Source organism: Giraffa tippelskirchi, chromosome 7, assembly GCF_054371585.1.
Source record: "Giraffa tippelskirchi isolate mGirTip1 chromosome 7, T2T-mGirTip1v1.2.pri, whole genome shotgun sequence".
NCBI classification, from domain to species: Eukaryota; Metazoa; Chordata; class Mammalia; order Artiodactyla; family Giraffidae; genus Giraffa; species Giraffa tippelskirchi.
This window is the reverse complement of record NC_137281.1, coordinates 143242655-143262625: the sequence shown is the minus strand read 5'-3', so window position 1 is coordinate 143262625 and position 19971 is coordinate 143242655. Positions and strand designations below refer to the sequence as shown.

The window sequence follows — 19971 nt, the reverse complement described above, 5'->3', positions numbered from 1 at the left end:
TCTTTGTCTTTACCATTAAGTCTTTAATCAACTATGACGTAAGCTGCAGGGGTTTTATAGGTGTATTTTGTTTTTTAATCAAGTTGAAGAAGTTCCTCTTATTTCAGTTTTTATTGTTTGTGGCCATTATGGCTTTCCTCATCCCAAGATCCCCAGCCAGTCTGCTTCCTTCTTTTCAGATTCATGTTTGCTTTATATACAGTGTCTGTACTTAGCAAATGCATCTATTCCATGCTTCTAGAAGCAAAAGTCCAAATCTATTTTTTAAAAGCACTGATTATTCTCAGTGGGTAGACTGATCTGAGACAAGTTATTCTGCCATTACTAGATATGAAGACCTTGCTCATTTTTCAAATCCTCATGATTCATATTGACAGCATTTACTTTGGTTTGTTCTTCTTAAACATGATAACTGTTTTAACTACTTTCTAAAGATTTATCACTCTACTGTCCTCCAAAAAGAATGACAAAGAGACTGGAAAAATTCAGTGTTGGGAGTGAAAAAAAATGCTAGTTAGAAACTTTATCTTCATTGGAATTTACTAACAAAAACCAAACTGCTTTAAAAAACGACATATGGATACTGGGTAGGAAAATCACTTTTTAAAAAATGTCTGAAATGCTGTCAAAATTATTTATATACATGTGCACAGATTCTATTTTTATCTTTGGCATAATGTAAAGGAAATATTCTAGACACACATTTTGTATTCTATACACATATAAAGGAAATATTCAATACACACATTCCATATAAATAATCTATAATAATATGTTTTGTAAAAGTTCTCACAAAAATAGAAAGCTTCATACTGGGTATTAAATTGATGATTTATGTACTTGTATTGATTTGATATTAAGATGAATTTCAATTATATAGGAATAGGCTCTTCATTGCAGCATTGTTTGTAACAGTAAGACTAGAATCCATCTAAATGTCTATTAATAGAGAAACTGATTAGATAAACTTTGGTACAGCAACTAAACAGAATATTATGCAGCCATAAAAACAATGGGAAAACTTCCTGTGTACTGACATAGAAAGATCTTCAAACTATATTACTAAGTGAAAATGCAAATGTGTATAGCATGTTATATTTTGTATAAGAAAAAGGGAAATAAGACTACATATGCATTTTTGGTGCATCCGTATAAAGAAACATCAGAATATATAAGAAACTAATAAAAGTGTAAACTAGAAGGGAGAAGAGAGCTGAGATATAGGAACAGGGTAGAAACGGGATCCTTCAATGTAAACACTTGATTTTTGGCCCATGTGAAGGTATGATTAATAGCTAATTAAGAAAAGTCCTATAGGAAGGAAACTAGCTTTTTATTTTAAAGCTGAATTTAAAGCACAATTCAGTTTAAAATCAAGACTGAAATATCTACAGTCAGTTCCTCAATCTTTTTGGATTGTGAACCAAAGAGTCCTTACTGCAGGTCTTAGCCATGCTGAGTTCCTTCACTATAAACTACAGTCCTACTAAGCCAAACGTCTTCCAAACGCTACTGCTTTCAGTCATATTAATCATAAATCTTACCTCTGGGAAAGGACTCCATCCAGTCACCCACCCCCGCCTCAGCCAGGCAAACAGCATGGATGAGCCCATGCAGAGTAATCATTACTTGTGAGCAGACAAGAGAACGAGACCAATGCCACAGGCTTCTTTCCCTGATCTGATGACTGTCACGTATATTTCTTCCTGATAATGTACATATGGAACCAATCTGGTGGCCTTCTGAACTTTACACATGCATTAACTGATACCATAATCTAGAAGAAGATCGAAATTTCAGGAGTGTTAATTGTTTTGCCAAAGCTTCATTCATAGACAATGTTGTTTTCCCTACAGCTCATTCTTTAACTCCAGATGCCTGAATCAAAGAAGGAAGTGGCTGGTCAAACTCATTTATCATCAATAAAATAATGCACCAGGGCAATGAACAGGCTAAGTCAGCAAAGAATTTCATTTATTCCCTAAAGTAAAAGAATAGCACTATTCATTATCAAATAAAGATTGCTTTTTTCCTTATATCTATTCTTGAGATGTATATTGCAGACCTAATTAGATATGATTACTTTACCCTTTTAACTTCAATAATTTGAAGGGCAACATTTTAAAGAACAGAGAATCCAATAAATGTTTTCATTTCTTTGTATTTTTAAGTATCTAGAAAAACAGTGGAGATATTGATTTATATAAAATCACTACTATGTACATGAAACTTGACATTTCCTAATGAAAACAGGTCTTCCAATTTTCTCTACTGCAGACTGGCAATTTTAAGTTCTATTCTGATCTTGGGTTTTGCATGTTATACTTAATATTGGGCTCTGCAGCCAGTAGCGATAAAACCTGGAGCCATATTTCCAGCTTCTTCTACTCAAGGGGAGAGAATGGGAAGATGGGGTGTAGAGTGTATTGGGTAAGAAAGTAGACTCTGGAGTCTGAATGCCTGGATTTAAGACCTGCCTCCAGCATATCCTAACTGTGATCTGGGGGTCGTTCACCTTCTTTGTGCCTCAGGGCTCTTGTCAGCAAAGCAAGAACAATAATAGCATCTACATCAAAGGATTCTAAGGATTAATTAAAATAATTCATGTAAATTGCTTCACAGTTCCTGGCTTAGTCACTGCTCAATAAAAAAATATCTATTTTTATAACTGCCTGACACTCCGGCTCAGTGGGATTGCTTGCTGTCCCATACCCACATCCAGAGCTCCTATCCTGCTGTGCTTTGTTCTCATTGTTCTGAGTCTAGACCACCACACTGCTTATTCTCTGGACTGATGAAAGGTCCATTTCATCCTGACCTCTGTGACCAATCGTGACTTGGCCCCACTGGCTTGTTTGTTAGCAGTTCTGTTATTACACTCATTATATTAAACCCACCTTTCATTATGGCAATTTATGACTTTGTTTCCTTCATAGGTAAACACTGTGCCTTACTAATATACAGTATTTATTAATAAAAATCTGCAAAGAGTGGTTACTGAACATTTACTGGATTTGAAAATTTATGCTTAGTTATGAAAGTAAGCACAATATATTATACTATCTATAACAGCAAGATGCTTATAAAGATGAAACGAGATAATGCATGTAAATGGCTACTAACGAATTATTATTTTATCATCATTCAGTGTTCACTATGTGTCTGGCATTGCATTAAGTGCTCTACACGTGTGAGATCCTTGAAACAGGGCCTGGTATAATGATCTTTCACTTTCTTTTCACTTTCAATGTCACTTTCACTGCTGGTAGAATGATCTTTTCACTCCATTGCACAGAGTAGGAGAGATAAAGGTGTTTTTTAATGACTGATGAAGAAAAACAGCATTGATATGGCAAATCTAAAAGTAACTGAATTACCCATATTATTAAAAAGTTGGCAATAGATAATGAAATTCCTAATACTTTACAGTGTAGTTTGGAAGATTAAAATAATTTGATATGTGCAAAAAGTGAAAGTGTTAGTAGTTCAGTCATGTCCGACTCTGCAACACCATGGACTATAGCTTGCTGGGCTCCTCTGTTCATGGAATTCTCCAGGCAAGAGTACTGGAGCAGATTGGCATTCCCCTCTCCAGAGAATCTTCCTGACCCAGGGATCAAACCAGGTCTCCCACTTTGCAGGCAGATTCTTTACCATCTGCACCAGAGATGAAAACTTGCAAATCTTAAAAGCCAAAGTTAGTATCATGCAAATGCATATCCTGTGTTCAGGACTCCTAAGGGAAAACAATACTGTTTCTGAAAGCCTCACTCTTCTTAAGTGTAAAAGGCCAATAACTGGACCCTATCACCCAGGGGTGCCATGAGGGTTAAAGCAGATGATGCTGGTTAAGAGCTTAGAACAGTGTAATAAGTAAATATATATATTTATCTAAAGTGTCTTCATCATAAGAGAAGCTCTCAATTATCTCATAAGTGAAGATCCAGGGCCATGATGGGAAAACTAAATCCAGAGTTAATTCAAATTTGCTAAGTCACAAGCTGTTCTAAATTCATGACAATGTGCAATCATTGGCAGGTTATTTCATCTTCTGATTGCCCTTTAGATGATAATGGAAATGGACATCAATCAATAGTGAAAGGCCCGGGAAGTTGTAAGGAAGGTGAATGGGAAAGCATGGGTAAACCACAAAGCACATGATCACTTCCTAAAACTTGGGGAATTAAAATGTCAACTTCAGTTCCCACATAAATATCAGAGTCTAGTCAAATGAAAAACAAATTTTTATATTTTTGTGAAATGCTATCTTTTATATCATATAGATATAACTGACATCTGTTCTTCTGTTCATTTTAGCTTTTAAAAATGGTAAATGAAAAAAAAAGCACCAAAGCTCTGAAAGGCAAAATGCCACAATATAGCAAGCAAATAGTGTTTTCTTTATCTGAGAATAATTATGTGAGCTGTTAAAGCAGAAAAGATTTTAAAGGAATTATTTAAATAAAATTTAAAGGGAGATGTAGAGGCTCCTTTCAGTGAGTTGTTTTTTTGGCATTCATACTATATGTGTGTGTACTAAGTTGCTTCAGTCATCGGCTACAGTCCATGGGGTCGCAAAGAGTTGGACACGACTGAGCAACTAACACACAATTCAAACTATGAGTCTCTTTAAATATAAGGATGTACAAAGCATGGAAAATCAAAAAATGATGACACAGATGGAAACTAAAAACATTTTGCAGTGATTCAAATGCATTATAAGCACCTAGAGGCATTCCTTTTTCAAAATCTGTTATCTGTAAAGTCACCAGAATAATCAATTTCTCAAAAGGATTCCAAGGCATTAATAAAATTTCCTTACCAAAAATATGACTCCCCAGACTAAGCCCCTAAGTATGTGTGTCCTCTGTCTTTTATCAGTATAATCCTGGGCTTTAAATGCTATGAATACATAAACAGAAAGAGAGGCCAAGTAGTGGTGTCCCTTAGTTCAGATACAGAGCTGCTCACACAGAATAGCAGGTTTTAAACTTCTAGATTCTACTGTCTAGTAAAACTTGCAAAATAAAACTGGGGAGACTCACCTAGACTGACAAACTGTAATTTCACTGAGAAACCATTATAGAAAACATTTAGCACATATGACCATCAATAATTTATGAAGGAAGGGATAAATAGTTTAATATCCCCCAAGATGAGGGGCAGGAGGCGAAGGGGTTGACAGAGGATGAGATGGTTGGATGGCATCACTGACTTAATGGACAAGAGTTTGAGCAAACTGGGAGACAGTGAAGGACAGGGAAGCCTGGCGTGCTGCAGTCCATGGGGTGGCAAAAAGTTGGAATGACTTATTAGTGACTTAACAACAACAACAAAAATAAGAAGCCCATCATTTCAGAATAATGGGCAGTTTTGTGAATTAAATAAATGTACCTTTAAGCTAAATTCATTATAGTGCTTTCATCTTTCCTTGTGGAAGTGAAAGTTGCTCAGTCGTGTCCGACTCTTTGCAACCCCATGGACTAAACAGTCCAAGGAATTCTCTAGGCCAGAATACTGGAGTGGGTAGTCTTTCCCTTCTCCAGGGCATCTTCCTAAACCAGGGATCAAACCCAGGTCTCCCACATTGCAGACGGATTCTTTACCAGCTGAGCCACAAGGGAAGCCCACGAATACTGGAATGGGTAGCCTATCTCTTCTCCAGCAGATCTTTCTGACCCAGGAACTGAACCGGGGTCTCCTGCATTGCAGGTGGATTCTTTACCAATTGAGCTATCAGGGAACTCCTTGTGGATGGAACCATAAAGCATTTATCACAAAGCAGCACCACCTGTGGTCTAATATTTTGTAAAGACTAAGAGTGGCATGAAATGTGCCAGGAATCCCATAAAATATCTATAATTGGGGCAATCATTTTTTAATTTAAGTAAAACCTAGAGTGAAAAGGAAAAAAATTCATCCTTTACACAAAATAATCTGTTTAATCTGTTGAAATTAGAATGTTCAGTATATGATTATACTGTATGTGTGCATGCTATGTAGCTTTAGTCATATGTGACTCTTTGTGACCCCATGGACTGTAGCCCACCAGACTCCTCTGACAATGGGATTCTCTACGCAACAGTACTGGAGTGGGTTGCCATACCCGCTTCCAGGGGCTCTTCCCAATCCAGGGGATTGAACCTGTGCCTTTGGCGTCTCCAGCCAGGTTCTTTACCATTAGCACCACTGGGAAGCCCCAATATCTCATCCCTTATATTATCAATGTCTAAATGTTGTTCCCCTTGAACCCGTAAAATTGAATCTAATCATCATTTTTCTACTTTTACTTTTACTTTGTTAGAATAAATGCTCAAAATATTTATTGGAACACAGCACCCAAATAGTTAAATTTATGTATCAGTAGTCTTCCAAAAGTGTTAGTCACTCAGTTGTGTCCATCTCTTTGTGACTCCATGGACTATAGCCTGCAAGGCTCCTCTATCTATGGAATTTTCCAGGCAAGCGTACTGGAGTGGGTAGCCATTCCCTTCTCCAGAGGATCTTCCTGACCAACAGACTGAACCCGGGTCTCTCACATTACAGGCAGATTCTTTACCATCTGAGCCACCAGGAAGCCCCAAGCATTCAAAGTGCTCAAATTTACATGTTATAAATATGGATACTCACAGTCTACTTGAAATATACATATGGAATAGACATTAGCTGTGCTTAAGATGAATGGACAAAGGAGCAATGATTAGAAAAGTTACATCTAATATCTAATAATATATTCCTATCAGCTAAGTTAAAAGACCCGAATCATACCTTGCAACTGTTACTTTGCACTATAATTCATTTTAATAAAATTCAGATTTTTGCCTAATTAAGAAAATGCCATCAAAATTTGTTCATAGAATGGAATTCAATAACTGGACCAATTTTACTTTTGGAAGACTTTTAAAAAAAATTGCAGTGGAAAAGCTACCACCACTCAGTCAAGACGCATTATGGCTAAAATATTCAAAGAAAGAGTTAAAATAAGAGTATATCAATACAACGTCTAATAAAACTAGCCCATATGCTCAAATGATTCCAACTAGAATGTAGATACACTCTCCAGTTAGTGGATTATAGTTTCGCATTCTCTACTCTTCTGTCCCCTCTATATGAATTATCCTATCACTCATTTGTATCTGGATCAATGGCCTCACATTAAGGTTCAGGAAGTATGGAGGTGAGAAAATCTTGAGTATTTTCATTTTGTTACATATTAGGATCCAGATTTTTAAAATTCTGAATTTTGTAATTAAAAATCTTGATGAAAATACATCTCTGGTGGTACTAATAAACTAAAAATTAAAGCTTTTAAGAACAGTATGGTATAGTGAGTGGTTCCCAGTACATGCGTTGAACTTATTAACTGTGTGAACCTGGACTTATTACTTAACTTCTCTGTGTCTCAGAGTCCTCATCCTTAAAGTGGGGATAAAAATGGCACCATTCCCCTGGGACTGGGACATAAGTTGGGATAATATATTAAGGTACTTAAAACAGAGCCTGGTGAATATGTTCATTAGTATCAGCTACTGTTATTGCTATTACTTAATCCTGGAGTATCTGAAAAATTCATTTCATTAATGGAAGATTACCAAAAGAGTTGAACATTGTTTAAATACCATATCAGTCAATCCTGACGTAGAGAATTTCATCAGATGAGAAATGTTCAGTGAGTTAAGAAAAAAAGAAAATGAATAACTGCAAAGAGAAGATCCTTCATAATAAAAGGTATCAGTTTTCCCCGTCAAAAAAGAACTACTCAGGTCTGATTCTGGAAGCTTAGTGGGAAGTCTGAGCAACACAAATGTCCTCCCCTGGAAGCCATACTTACCCCCTGCTCATCCAGTTTCATGAGTTGTTCTGTGACTTTGGGGGTGTTGAAGGCCAACCGCAGGCACTGAACGTTGAGCTCAGGAATCACGTGCTCCAGCACTTCCTTTAGGGGCAGCCCCCGAGCCGTTGAGTGCTTTGCCGTTGAGGGAATGGCATCCTCCAGCACTGACCCTCTCAATGTCATGAGCTGAAAGAGAGACACGTGTCCAGCAAGATGAGCAAATAGAACCAGTGCGAGGTCCCCCTTAGGGAGTTGGAGGTGACAGCTGATCAGTTGAGCCAGTGAGGGAGAAAGGATGAGGGAACTGATGTAAGGTACTTTATGTATGAAAAACGAGCCCAGTGGTTTCAAGAAGACCCAGGCAAGTCCAATGGAACTCATCATCAAGCCTTCTGAGGACATGTCCTTAAATACCAAAGAGTACACATTTCCTTGAAGAGCTCAGGAAGACCAAGGTCTCCATATAGCTATAGAACATCACTCATACACCTACCAGGAAATTAAGGAGATATCCCAGAGAACATCTGAAGAGTATATGTTTAGAATTTGGATGTTACAGCTTTTTGAATTATAAGAGGTAAGGGGGGACGGGAAAGAATTTTAAATTTCATAATGCACTTTTGACAAGCTTAAACTATTCCTATCCCCAAATGCTGCTACAATAGGACAACGATTATAGTTTGCACAGCAGCCACCATCTACAGCATTTAAAGTGACTTGTGCTTTCCCCCATGTCTTAAGAACCCTTCTATTATTATGAAATATAAACAAAAGCAAAGACATTTCCTTAAGTAATGATGATTTGTCGAAGCAAAGTAACTTTCATTTTCAGGCATTTTCGTATGACAAAGTTGTTTGTACAGTTTAAACACTCTATGGTGACTTAAAGACAAAATCATTAAGTTGAATGAATTTCCATTAAGCATGTAGGTTATATAAGGCATTATACTGAAAAAGGAGTAAATGTTGAAGACTGAGTGTGGTGTGAAAAGAGGGTGAGAGGTAAGAAATACCCATCCAGGAGGATATATGTACTAAGAAAAACCTAACAAAGTCAGATTCTATACAAAAGCAGAAAAAGGACTGCAGTGGCTCAGGGCATAAGGAAAGGCCCTCATGGAAAAGTGTAGCACTAAAAAGGGGCCTTCAGGGAAAAACTGTACAAAAAGACAGTGTCAGGGAGCAAACTTGTGGAGATGAGAAACAGCAGGGTGTGAGCAGGAAAGAGAGACCAGTGTAGCTGAGCGGGATCTAAGTGAGCCGGAGAGGGCTGTGGGTGGGCCGGAGTCCCCAGGGGAGCGTGCCTCGAGGGCTGTGCACCTCGCCCAGATCCAACAGGCCATCTCAGGAATTATCTGCATGGGGATGATGACGTAAGAAAATTCAGCTGCCACCTAAGATAAACTGTCCAAGGAAGAAACTACAGGCAGAGAATACAGCTTGAAAGAAGCTGTACTGTTCAAGTAACAGGCAAGATGGTGTGACAGAGAATTACCAGGGAAAATGGGAACCAAAGGAAGAATCACCAGGGAAGTGAAACCTGTAACAGGTGCCAACCAAAGGAAAAGAGAGATGAGGGTAGGAAAAGCCAAGTTCACCAACCTCTGACTCTCAAGACAAGAAGAAGGTGCTTGAGGTTATTTGTAGTCTATTCATTTGATTAGTATCTTTTCTTTCATTTATAGTCTGTTTTCAAATAACACTTGGGTAAAAAAACATCCTTTTCTGTGACTTAATATCTAATTTGACAGAACTGATTTTTGTTTCATCTCTTACATCATGAGAAATAGTTGAACAACTCCTGTACTCCTGCTTTCATGAGATAATGCCTGTCGAGGGTTAGGAAGTTACAAAGGCTGGATGGATTTCCAACTGAGAGAGCCCCACATGAGGAATGCTAAGGAAGCAGTGCTAATCCTGGACCACAGAAAGACAGCAGCCCACCTCAAGAAAAGTCTGAGCAGATGAGAAAAAAAATGACTCATTTTTATACCTGAACCACCAGTGTTACCGGTATGTTTTGCTAATGACTTCCAGAAACAAGCCGAGAATCCTTCTATATGCCTGTGCACCTATGCTTAAAAGCACTCATGCCAGAGACTTTGTTCATAAACAAACAGTCACATTTACAAATACATGTTAAGTCCTTTTTTTGGTTTCTTTATGCTGTGCAATGATTGTTTCTATTAAAATGAAAAATATCTGTTTGTATTTCTGTTATCTGGACGCCATTTATGAAGTAACTGGAATGTCACTTTGGAGACTGCTTTTTTTTCTTAAAGGGAAATTAAGAGCATGATAAATCCCTACCAAGGCATAAGAATTAAGTCCTACTTTATTAAATAGTCAGTCAACTGTTCATCCTACAAAGTGCAAGAGCTCTGGATTGGGACCAACATCCAGAGATATTTCTCTCAATGGACTTTCATTAGTGTATTTCTTTGAAAAGTTTCATAAAGATAGTACAATTAAACCACACTTAAGGATTATTTCTATCGGAAAGAAAAGAAATGACAAAAGATAGTGGCAACGGATTAAATAAACATGAGGGAGAAAGGAAGTAATGAAATGGTGGAGGACTATTTTAGTTGTTAGGTGTGTAGTCATAAATCCCATGGACAGAGAGCCTGGCGGGCTACAGTCCATGGGATCACAAGAGTTGGACACGACTTAGCGACTAAACCACCACCACCGTGAACAACTTGGGAGTCCTCAACATCCCTGAGCTTATATTCAAGTAGGGGGAAGACACAAAATGAATAAAATACATAAGTACAATGCGTGAGATAGTGGTGTTCATGGGAAAAAAATAAAAGCCTGGAAGTGGGATATGAGGCAGTAGAAATCTAGATCCACTGGCCGAGAAGGCCCCTGTGGCTTAACAGTAAAGGCCAGAAGGGAAAGAGAGCAATGCCCACAAGGATGCCTGGGGAAGAACACTGATTACAGAGGAACAGGGACCATCGGAGTCCTGAGGCAGGGCTGTCCTCAGGTTGCCCAGAAGAAAGGAGGCCACTGCGGCTGGAAAAGACGAAGTGAGGTCAAGGTCAGAGACAGATGTGCCTGGGCTCCTCAGCTAGGGAGGAGAATGGCTTTTTCCTGGAAGCTGGAAAACCTTAAAGGGATTCTGAACTGAGGAATCACAGGATCTATACTACATTTCTAAAGGATCCCTGCTGGGCTTGAGAGGATGCAGGCCTAAGGGAAGACGTAGGAAGAAAAGAGAAGATGATGGTGGTCTGGGCCCAGGTGGAAGCAGTGAGATGGGAGGAGCGGTTGAAATCTGGACACATGTTGAAGACAGGGTCCAACCAGTTTTGTGGTGAGACCAGATCCAGGGGTGGGGTGGGGGTGAGAGAGGGGAGTCGAACAGGACCTCCAGGTCTCTGGCCTGAACAACTCTAACAAAAGAGTTGTCATCGGTTAAACATTAATTTGAACATGAGAGCAGGTGGTAATGAACCATGAACAACATTTGACTTGGATATTTCAATCAAAGGGTATTTCAATCAAATGGGCCCCAGGGGCCCATTGAATGAGTTGGTAGGAAAAGGACCAAGGAATCCTTAAGTGTGATTTAACTGTAATTACAGGAGGGAGGTGTAGGTGGAACATTTGAGGCTGAGGCAGGGAGAGGCAAGAAAACAGATGAAGGTGAGCGTGGTTCCCCAACCACAGCAGAGGGACCACGTTCACTTAGGTCAGCAGTTGACCTGGAGAGAGAGGCTGCGACCAGCCATGGCATGCAGGCAAGGCAAGCTGGGAGGGACAATCGTGGACAGCAGAGGCAGGGTCTGAGAAAGAAAGAGAGAAAGGGCCACCTTGGAAAGCCTCCACCTCCAGCATGAAGAATGATAGGGCAGGAGCAATAAGGAGCTGAAATGAAACAAAACACATAGAAAAGCAGAAGGATGACGACAACTTAAATCAGAGCGGCCTTAGGAGGCAGGGACAAGGTTAAGCACAGAAGGACAGAAACAGGTGGGAGCAGGTAAGTGTGGCTCTCAGAAAGCTGGTGGGGTCTGAGGAACAACTACCTACACCCAACTTCAAAAACATAGTGTGTTCTCTGTGCTTTTCATGTTCAACAAAAGAAAGAACTGACCCTGCTTAACGATCAGCTTTGGCTCGGAGAAAAAGGACCCTAGAGCATGTGAATTCTTCATTCCTCTCGGGCCACTCAACATAACACATTAGGTATTAGAGCCGTGCCTTTAAAAATCCTATTTTTAATTTCCCCAGAGTTGAAGCTGAGAAACAATTACTAAGTGAAGCCAACCCTTGCAACCTGTCTTGTATTCAATGGTGGAAATGAAGCCAAATGCCCTATTTAAGCTAGTTCCAAAACCATTATTTTCTACCTACCTCAAGGGGGTATTAGGCATTAATGTAAGTCAACAATCCTAAAGTGATCTGGCTCAGAGAGCCAATAAATTGATAGCTGGCATAACTATACATATGTTTAGAAAGAAAACAAAAAAGATCCCTCATAGTTCCAAATTTGTTCATGGGTTTTTTTTTTTGAATCTGGAAATCAGGCAGAGCTTTAACAGTCTCTACATGACAAACTCTAGCACTTGCTTTTATTTCACTTTTGAAAATAAATATACATATATATTATATATAAATATTTGAATACTAAGTATGGAAAATCCCATGGACAGAGGAGCCTGGTAGGCTACAGTCCATGGGGTCGCTAAGAGTCGGACACGACTGAGCGACTTCACTTTTACTCTTCCCTTTCATGCACTGGAGAAGGAAATGGCAACCCACTCCAGTATTCTTGCCTGGAGAATCCCAGGGATGGCGGAGCCTGGTGGGCTGCTGTCTATGGGGTCGCACAGAGTTGGACACGACTGAAGCGACTTAGCAGCAGCAGCATATGTATTTGGTTGCTCAGTCACATCCCACTCTTTGGGATGCCATGGACTATAGCCCGCCAGGCTCCTCTGTGCACGGGATTCTCCAAGCAAGAATACTGGAGTGGGTAGCCATTCCCTTCTCCAGGGGATCTTTGCGACCCAGGGATCGAACCTGCATCGCCGGCAGATTCTTTACCATCTTTGCCACCAGAGTTTTTTTTAATGCTTTGTTGGCTATTTTCTTTCACGTTTCCTTTTGGACTTCCCTGGTAGGTTAGATGGAAAAGCGTCTGCCTACAATGCGGGAGACCCAGGTTCAGTCCCTGGGTTGGGAAGATCTCCTGGAGAAGGAAATGGCAACCCACTCCAGTATTCTTGCCTGGAAAATCCCATGGATGGAGGAGCCTCGTAGGTTACGGTCCATGGGGTCACAAAGAGTTGGACACGACTGAGCAATTTCATTTTCACTTTCTTTCACTTTTTCTTTTTTACCTGAATTTCACTTTAAAATAGAAACTCACATATTATGTGTTCCTTAAAGAACTCCAAGGACCCATTTTACCCACAATTAGGCAGCCTCTATTTCAAAAGTCTTTATTTTAAGCCTCTGAGAATAGGTTCAAGATGGGAAAGAAAAAAATCCAAGAAGAGTCCTTTCCTTTTTCCTGGGTCAAGAAACTTCCTCAACAATAGTTTGAAAGAGTGAGTTAAGTTTTAGTTGACCTCCTCTGGCTCCTCAAGCTGGCTCAGTGCCTTCCGGCTGCCCAAGCAGGATATGTAATATCCAATTTGGGATTCTGAGGACTCCAATTTCCTTGGGTCACATTAATGAACATATCTTTCTGTGAATCAAAATTCCCATTCATTTACTGCATCTACCCAAAGCTAGATGGGAAGAAAGGGTCCAGATCTAATCATTATGTCCACCCCCATCACCACCGGAATGAATGAAAGGGGTCTTTGTTTATTCTACAGACATTTGTAACCATGTGCTATTAAATTTAATTGCTTTATTACTGCTACAACTCTTTTTTCTCACTTAAATTAAACCTCAAGTCTTTCTCATTGCGACTTACCTCACTAGTTCTAAAAATTATTCGATAGTTGTAGGGAGATCCATTTTCTTTCGTTTCTTCTGGTTTTTCCCTTCGAATGCTCACAGCCACCGGACCAAGATTCTCATCGGCCCCAAAATAGTTCCAGTGTTCTTAGGTACAATAAGACAAAACAAAATTAGAGTATTTACAGCACACTAAAAAATGTCATATGTTGCTTACTATTTAAATCACTCAGAAATTATATCAATAAAATATAAACATATTTGACAAAAATTAATATCCTTCACTGAATTATAAAAGTAAAGACTGAGCAATCAATGTAGGTTTAGTCTCAGAGGTGGTAAGACAATAGAGGTGGCATGTATAGTAAGTAAATAGCACTTTTTACCTTTTCTGTAAATTAATTTAATTTTACTCTCATACAAAATGCATCAATATTTGAAAATACATATTATTCTCATACATAATATGTATTTGAAAATCTATGAGAATAATAAGAAATAACAGTGTAAAATATCTAATCATATAGTTCTAAATTTAGGTAATACATATAAAAATGCTTTGCAAGTACTAAAGAATAATTATAAAAAAATCATTAATACCATGAGCTATCTAAGAATATTATCACAATCCATGGAAATTCAAAATAAGGGAAATACAATGGGAATACAGCCAACAAGCATCTCATATATGGACAGCTGATAAACAACCCAATAAACATCACAAAATCCATGTACAAACACTTATGTACACCCTCAAAGCACAGCACGTGAGAATCACACTCAGAGGTTATTTACTCTTACTTTGCACATAATTTTAATAAGCGTGGTTGTCTGGTCTTCAAGCCCACAGCTTGATTTCAGAGGTGTGATAATTCCAGATGTTGACAAAGTCCAGAGTGTAGGGCTGATAGAAACTTGCATGCAGACAGTAATGCGACAGACAGCCGACAATAAGGAAGAAAACAGAAAGGGAGGAGACAGAAACAGTATAAAAAAATGGATGTAAACTGAAAGAGCAACAAGACAGCAGTCTGGGGACATTTACTGAAGGAGCAAAGAGCTTCACACACTTCAAAACTTCAGAGACTATTTTAACCCTGCAGCACAGAACACCGATGGACATGTCAAAGATGACCATGACATTCGTTATATCCTGTTCATGGACTCTACCCCTGACTCACCAGAAACTCCTCAAACATTCCCCACAAAGCTCAGAAGGGCAGGTGAGACTGCTAATCTTTGCTGCTGGAGAAATTCACAAAGACACGGGGCCAATACCAATAACCGTCAGTAACCTCAGCTCCTCCTCAAGCTGTCCCTGGTCAGCTCACGCTCCCCTTCTCCAGTGCAGATATTTCAAACATTCTCTGTTCTTCAAACTCCCCCCATCTACCTTCTCTCAATCTCAGCAGACAATGCTGTCCACATCACAAAGAAAATAAAGAGCCCTTTCAGAAGCAACTGCCTCACTTCCCACCATCACTCACAGACACTTACCTGGATCCAGACCTGTACTTCCTTGGCTTTATAATATAAACCCAGTCTCCCCTGAAATTCTAGCCTCCACTCAATTCCACCTTCTTAGGGACACTGATGCCCAATCACCCTCCCTGTAGCTTCAACTTGCCCTCTCTACCAGCTCATTCCCGTCACCATTTAACCAGGCTCAGGTCTCCTTCATCGTTAACTGCAATACTTGCCCTCAGTTCCTTATCAACCTTCAGGTTACCTCCTTTCTCTTTTCTCCCACTGGAAACTTCTTGAATGAGATACCTAATTCTTCACTTTGGGATTCCTATCGTCTGACTGCCATTGCACAGTCACCAGTCAGCCATAAAGCTGAAGCAAATAGAAACTCTGGGTCCTTATCTTGTTCAAACTCATCATAACTCGCCAATGGCATTTCCTTTTCCCCCCTAAAAACACTCTTCTAGAAAGCGGCTTCTCCGAAACCACCGTCTCTTGGTTGTTCTTCCACCAGCCCTGGCTTTTCTTACTCGGTTTCTCTTCCTCTCCCCATCTAGAATCTTCGGTCCTCTCCCAACGTTGATTACTCTCAAGAGTCCACGTGTCCACTCTAGACATCTGTAAGCCCTAGATCTTCACATTTAAAAGATGTCCCCTTCTTTACCAAATAAAACTCGCGATTTGTTTGTCCCATGGCATCTGTAAAAGTGAACCTACCGCCTTTCACACAAACCAATACAGCTCTCCCTGCAACCCCGACTGGAGTAACTGCTACCACATTGCTCTAGCTGGTTATGCCTGACCCCCTGTCATGCCCGCTGAATTCTAGCTCCTAAAGAGCTCTGTAATCCAACTACTTTTCCTCCATCCCACTGCCACTGATTTATCCACATCATCACTCGCCCAGATGTGTGAGTTTTCTGACAGATTAGCTCTTCATGACTGGCTTCTCAGCAAGCCTGACCATCACTACTAAGCTCCAAACCCTCTGCTGGTTCCCCACCAGTCCTTGAGTACTACTCAGACCTTCTCAAGGGCCCTCATGGCCTGTCCCCAGCCTGTCACTCCAGTTTCAACCTGGACCTTTCATCTGTCTGAACTCTGTGAACCAACCATCCTGAACTTGTCAACTCACTGTGCCTGTCTCACCTGAAACACTCTCTCTAGGACAATCCACCAACTAATTCCTCTTTACTCGACTAAGTCCTCGCATCCTCAGGGTCACATCTGAAATATTATTTAGACATCTTCTCAATGAGTGCTTGAACACTGGAGCAAAATGAAAGTGTGTACTTTGCATAGTAACGATAATACTTTATTTTAAAACTGGTAAGAGAAATACAAATTAGGGAAACCAAATAATACATCTTAACTGCAAAAATTTAGAAAGGTTACTAGAGAAAAACATGAATTTATAAAAATACAAATACTGAACACAATCATTTTAGTATAAATTGGCAGATAATACAGTGTTATTTAAAAAGAAACTAATTCTACCTAAAAATGAAGAAGGTTGATTTAAAAAAATGAATCACTTAAACTTTTTTGTGTGTCATCAAGCCCTGGCTAGATTTTTGTGTGCTTTGTCCTAGCTGCTGAAGAAGTACGTTTCTGAGCTGAGGGAATGCTGATGAGACCATTTATAAACTAACTTCTAACACTTTCTTCAGACTCTGTGTTCAAAAAATCCATCTCTGGTTTGATAACTCTTGAGAAGATCTTTTAAAAATTTATATGTGTGTTTGTTCAGGAATATCAATCTTCTTTTATTGAAAAAGAGCTCTAGCTGTTATTTCCAAGCAAGCATTTCCATTTGGCCTTCATCTATTTCAGTTCCATCAACAGAGATGGAGATACTGCTCTGGTTTCCTGTGATAAATTCACTACTGTCATGATCAGACTCTGCTTGTTCAAAAAAGCTTTCAACTTGAGTAAGAATTATTCTTACAATAAATGCCTTGTGTTTTGGTCTACCATCCTTTTTTTTTTTTTTTCCTGTTCCTGAGGATTACAAAACTATAGAAAAAAAAAATCCTTCTGATGTGAATACAACTTTTTCACTTCAAAATTCAAATGCATAGTGTAGTTTGCCAACAGAGAAGTTTGGTTCAGCAAATTACCTTCAATTCAGTTTTTGAGTCTTTAAACTTTGATCTCAAGACAAATGACTTTTTTGTAACTAAAATCTAGCCTTTTAGGATCCCGAGTCTGGTCCTTCAGGCCACTCCTGCTGCTGCCTGTCTTCAAGTTCACTGGACTACCCTGCTTTCCCCTTGGGACCCCGGCCTTGGGGCAGCACGCTGCACTGGCTCCACGCTGCAGCACGCGCATATATTGTACCTCCACCCTCTGCCAGCACCATGGTATCCACTGAATGCAGAGAGCTCTTCCAGTCATACCTACAATCAGCTTTGTCTTTTTGGGGGGGAGGGACGGGAAGGGGAGAGAGGGTCCAAGTATGGGGGAGATGCAGATGATAAGTGTTCAAGAGAGGCCAGGAAGCCTTTGATGATGAAAGACGGAGGAAGGAAAGGGGGAGGAAAGGGGCTGGAGTCTCAAGTAGGGTGGATAAATCTGCTGATGGATGAATTGAAATACGGAGATTACACTACCAAAAATAATGATACTTCCGTGCCAGCATACTGGAATGCCAAAACCCAGTACCGCAATCACTACATTAGAATGATACAATGCAGCGAGGTGAGGCACTTTGCCAAGCACTCTAATATTCATGTCAACTATGAAAATACAGGCATTGCCTTCTTTTTCACAGATGTGGCAATTATGATTTAGAGAGATTAAGTCACTTTCCAGCCACAACCAGTACACAGCAACAGCAGAACTCAAGCATATTAAGTATCAATTCCAACGTTCATTTGCTTAGCATTACATATAATGTTATCTTCCCAAACATTCCTAAAACTGTATTATGAATAAAAATAGTTAAATAAAATGTGATGCCTAAAGGGATTAACTAGCCAGATCACACATAAGGCTTTATTTCCTGATATACTATATTGCCAAGGTTTCACTGTGTTTAAAGGGAGAAATATTCATATTTTACCCATATATCGCTGATTCCCCTCACCTTCAGTTTCAGTTTTCATCTTTAGCACCTAAACAAATTTTTTACCTTTAGTTCTACTTAGTTCTGGTTCTCACATTTAAACAAGGATGGTACAAAGAACACCAATGAGTAGTTCTGCTATTACTAGAACATGCCACACAAATAGCCATATTTCTGGCTGACACAGTCACAATAATAAATAATAACACTTTCACATTCTTAGAGAGGGAACATAGTCAATAGTTCAAAGCTCCAAATGATTAGATCAAGTACAGTCACATTACCCAGTTATGAGCTGCAGATAAGGATGTCTGCACAAGGCATAAAAAGTTAAAAGCCTGGCATTTTAATTGCAAAGAAGGAAACAAAAATAAAGTCACAAGAGTTACAGGGCTTTAACCAACAATTTTTGGATTGCTTACACTGGTTTTCATAATATTTGCAGATTTCACATTAACATTTCAGTTGTACATTTTCAGAGACCAGCATAATCTGGACTGTTTGTAATTATGAACAAAAATAAATCTTTTTTTATATATAATTTGTACAATTATAAAGTGAAAGTCGCTCAGTTGTGTCCGAGTCTTTGCGACCCCATGGACTGTATAGTCCACGGAATTCTCTAGGCCAGAATACTGGAGTGGGTAGCCTTTCCCTTCTCCAGGGCATCTTCCCAACCCAGGGATCAAACCCAGGTCTCCCGCATTGCAGGCGGATTCTTTACCAGATGAGCCACAAGGTACATGGCTTAAAATATTTCTTTAGAACTGTCAATTTAGAAATTTAAATAGGGGAAATAGACTGATACACAGAAATCAAAGAAACAGAAAGCAAATAAAACAGCTACTATCTCAGGCCTCAAAAAATTGGCAACAACATTTCTGAGTGGAAAAATGGTCCTTGGTAGGGCTGGAATACATTCCTTCACTGCTGGTGACACCATGAATTGGTACCAACCATTTTAGAAAGCATTATAGCAACATATGTTAAAGTCATCAAAATGGTCACATGCTAATCTTAATTACCCTAAGTGACTATGTAGAAGGAGACATGAAAACTCTTCCATTTCCTCTAAAAAAGGCACCTTAATTCACTGTATGACAGAGGTCCTAAAGATACTACTAAGCAGACATACATGGGTCTCATCTATTAGCAGGTCGAAAAATGGAATGACGACAACTTTACTAGCTGGAATTAAAATCATTTCACCACTTTGAATATTTTAAATTCTTTTTTCCTTAAAATAGTCTACCTGGTGGGCTACAAGTATGTCAGCATCAGTGCCGTCAACATCATAAATTCTACCCTCAATGATTTCCATTAGACAGAGAATCTAGATGCAACTGGGAAAACCACTCACCATAGCACATGCTTCTATTAAGATACTTATCTTTGCCTATTGAGTTCAATTTGTTCAGATGTTTTATTATTGTGCAACTTACAACATCTAAATACGACTGACAACTAGGTTAGAAGGAGAGAATAGATCTAAAAGAACTAAATGAAAAAGAAAACACAAGCAACAACAGTATATTCTTCTTTAAAAATGAAAACACAGATTTGCCAAAGTGGAGGTAATAAGGATTCATGTGTTTGAAGAATGGCTCTTTCCGAGAAGAGTACCACTCAGAGGTTCAGTCTCTGGTCCCCAAAGGGCTCATCCTAATTATAAGGGTGGAGG

At 39.3% G+C, this 19971-nt stretch overlaps 1 protein-coding gene and 1 long non-coding RNA gene across 24 annotated transcripts in view; one reads left to right on the top strand and one right to left on the bottom strand.

Annotated features, from left to right (window-relative positions):
* Positions 1–19971, bottom strand: part of SIPA1L1 (signal induced proliferation associated 1 like 1) — a 368059-nt gene that overhangs the window by 100071 nt on the left and 248017 nt on the right. For all 23 annotated transcript variants that reach the window (XM_081508904.1, XM_081508913.1, XM_081508901.1 and 20 more), the window contains 2 exons: positions 13773–13903; positions 7832–8020 (listed from right to left, as the gene is read on the bottom strand). In XM_081508904.1, the coding sequence (XP_081365030.1) occupies positions 7832–8020; positions 13773–13903 (320 nt within the window). The remainder of the gene's footprint in view (positions 1–7831; positions 8021–13772; positions 13904–19971) is intronic.
* Positions 1857–7691, top strand: LOC145513240 (uncharacterized). Its single transcript, XR_014059229.1, has 2 exons — positions 1857–3494; positions 5455–7691. It is a non-coding gene; the product is annotated as an uncharacterized LOC145513240 (long non-coding RNA).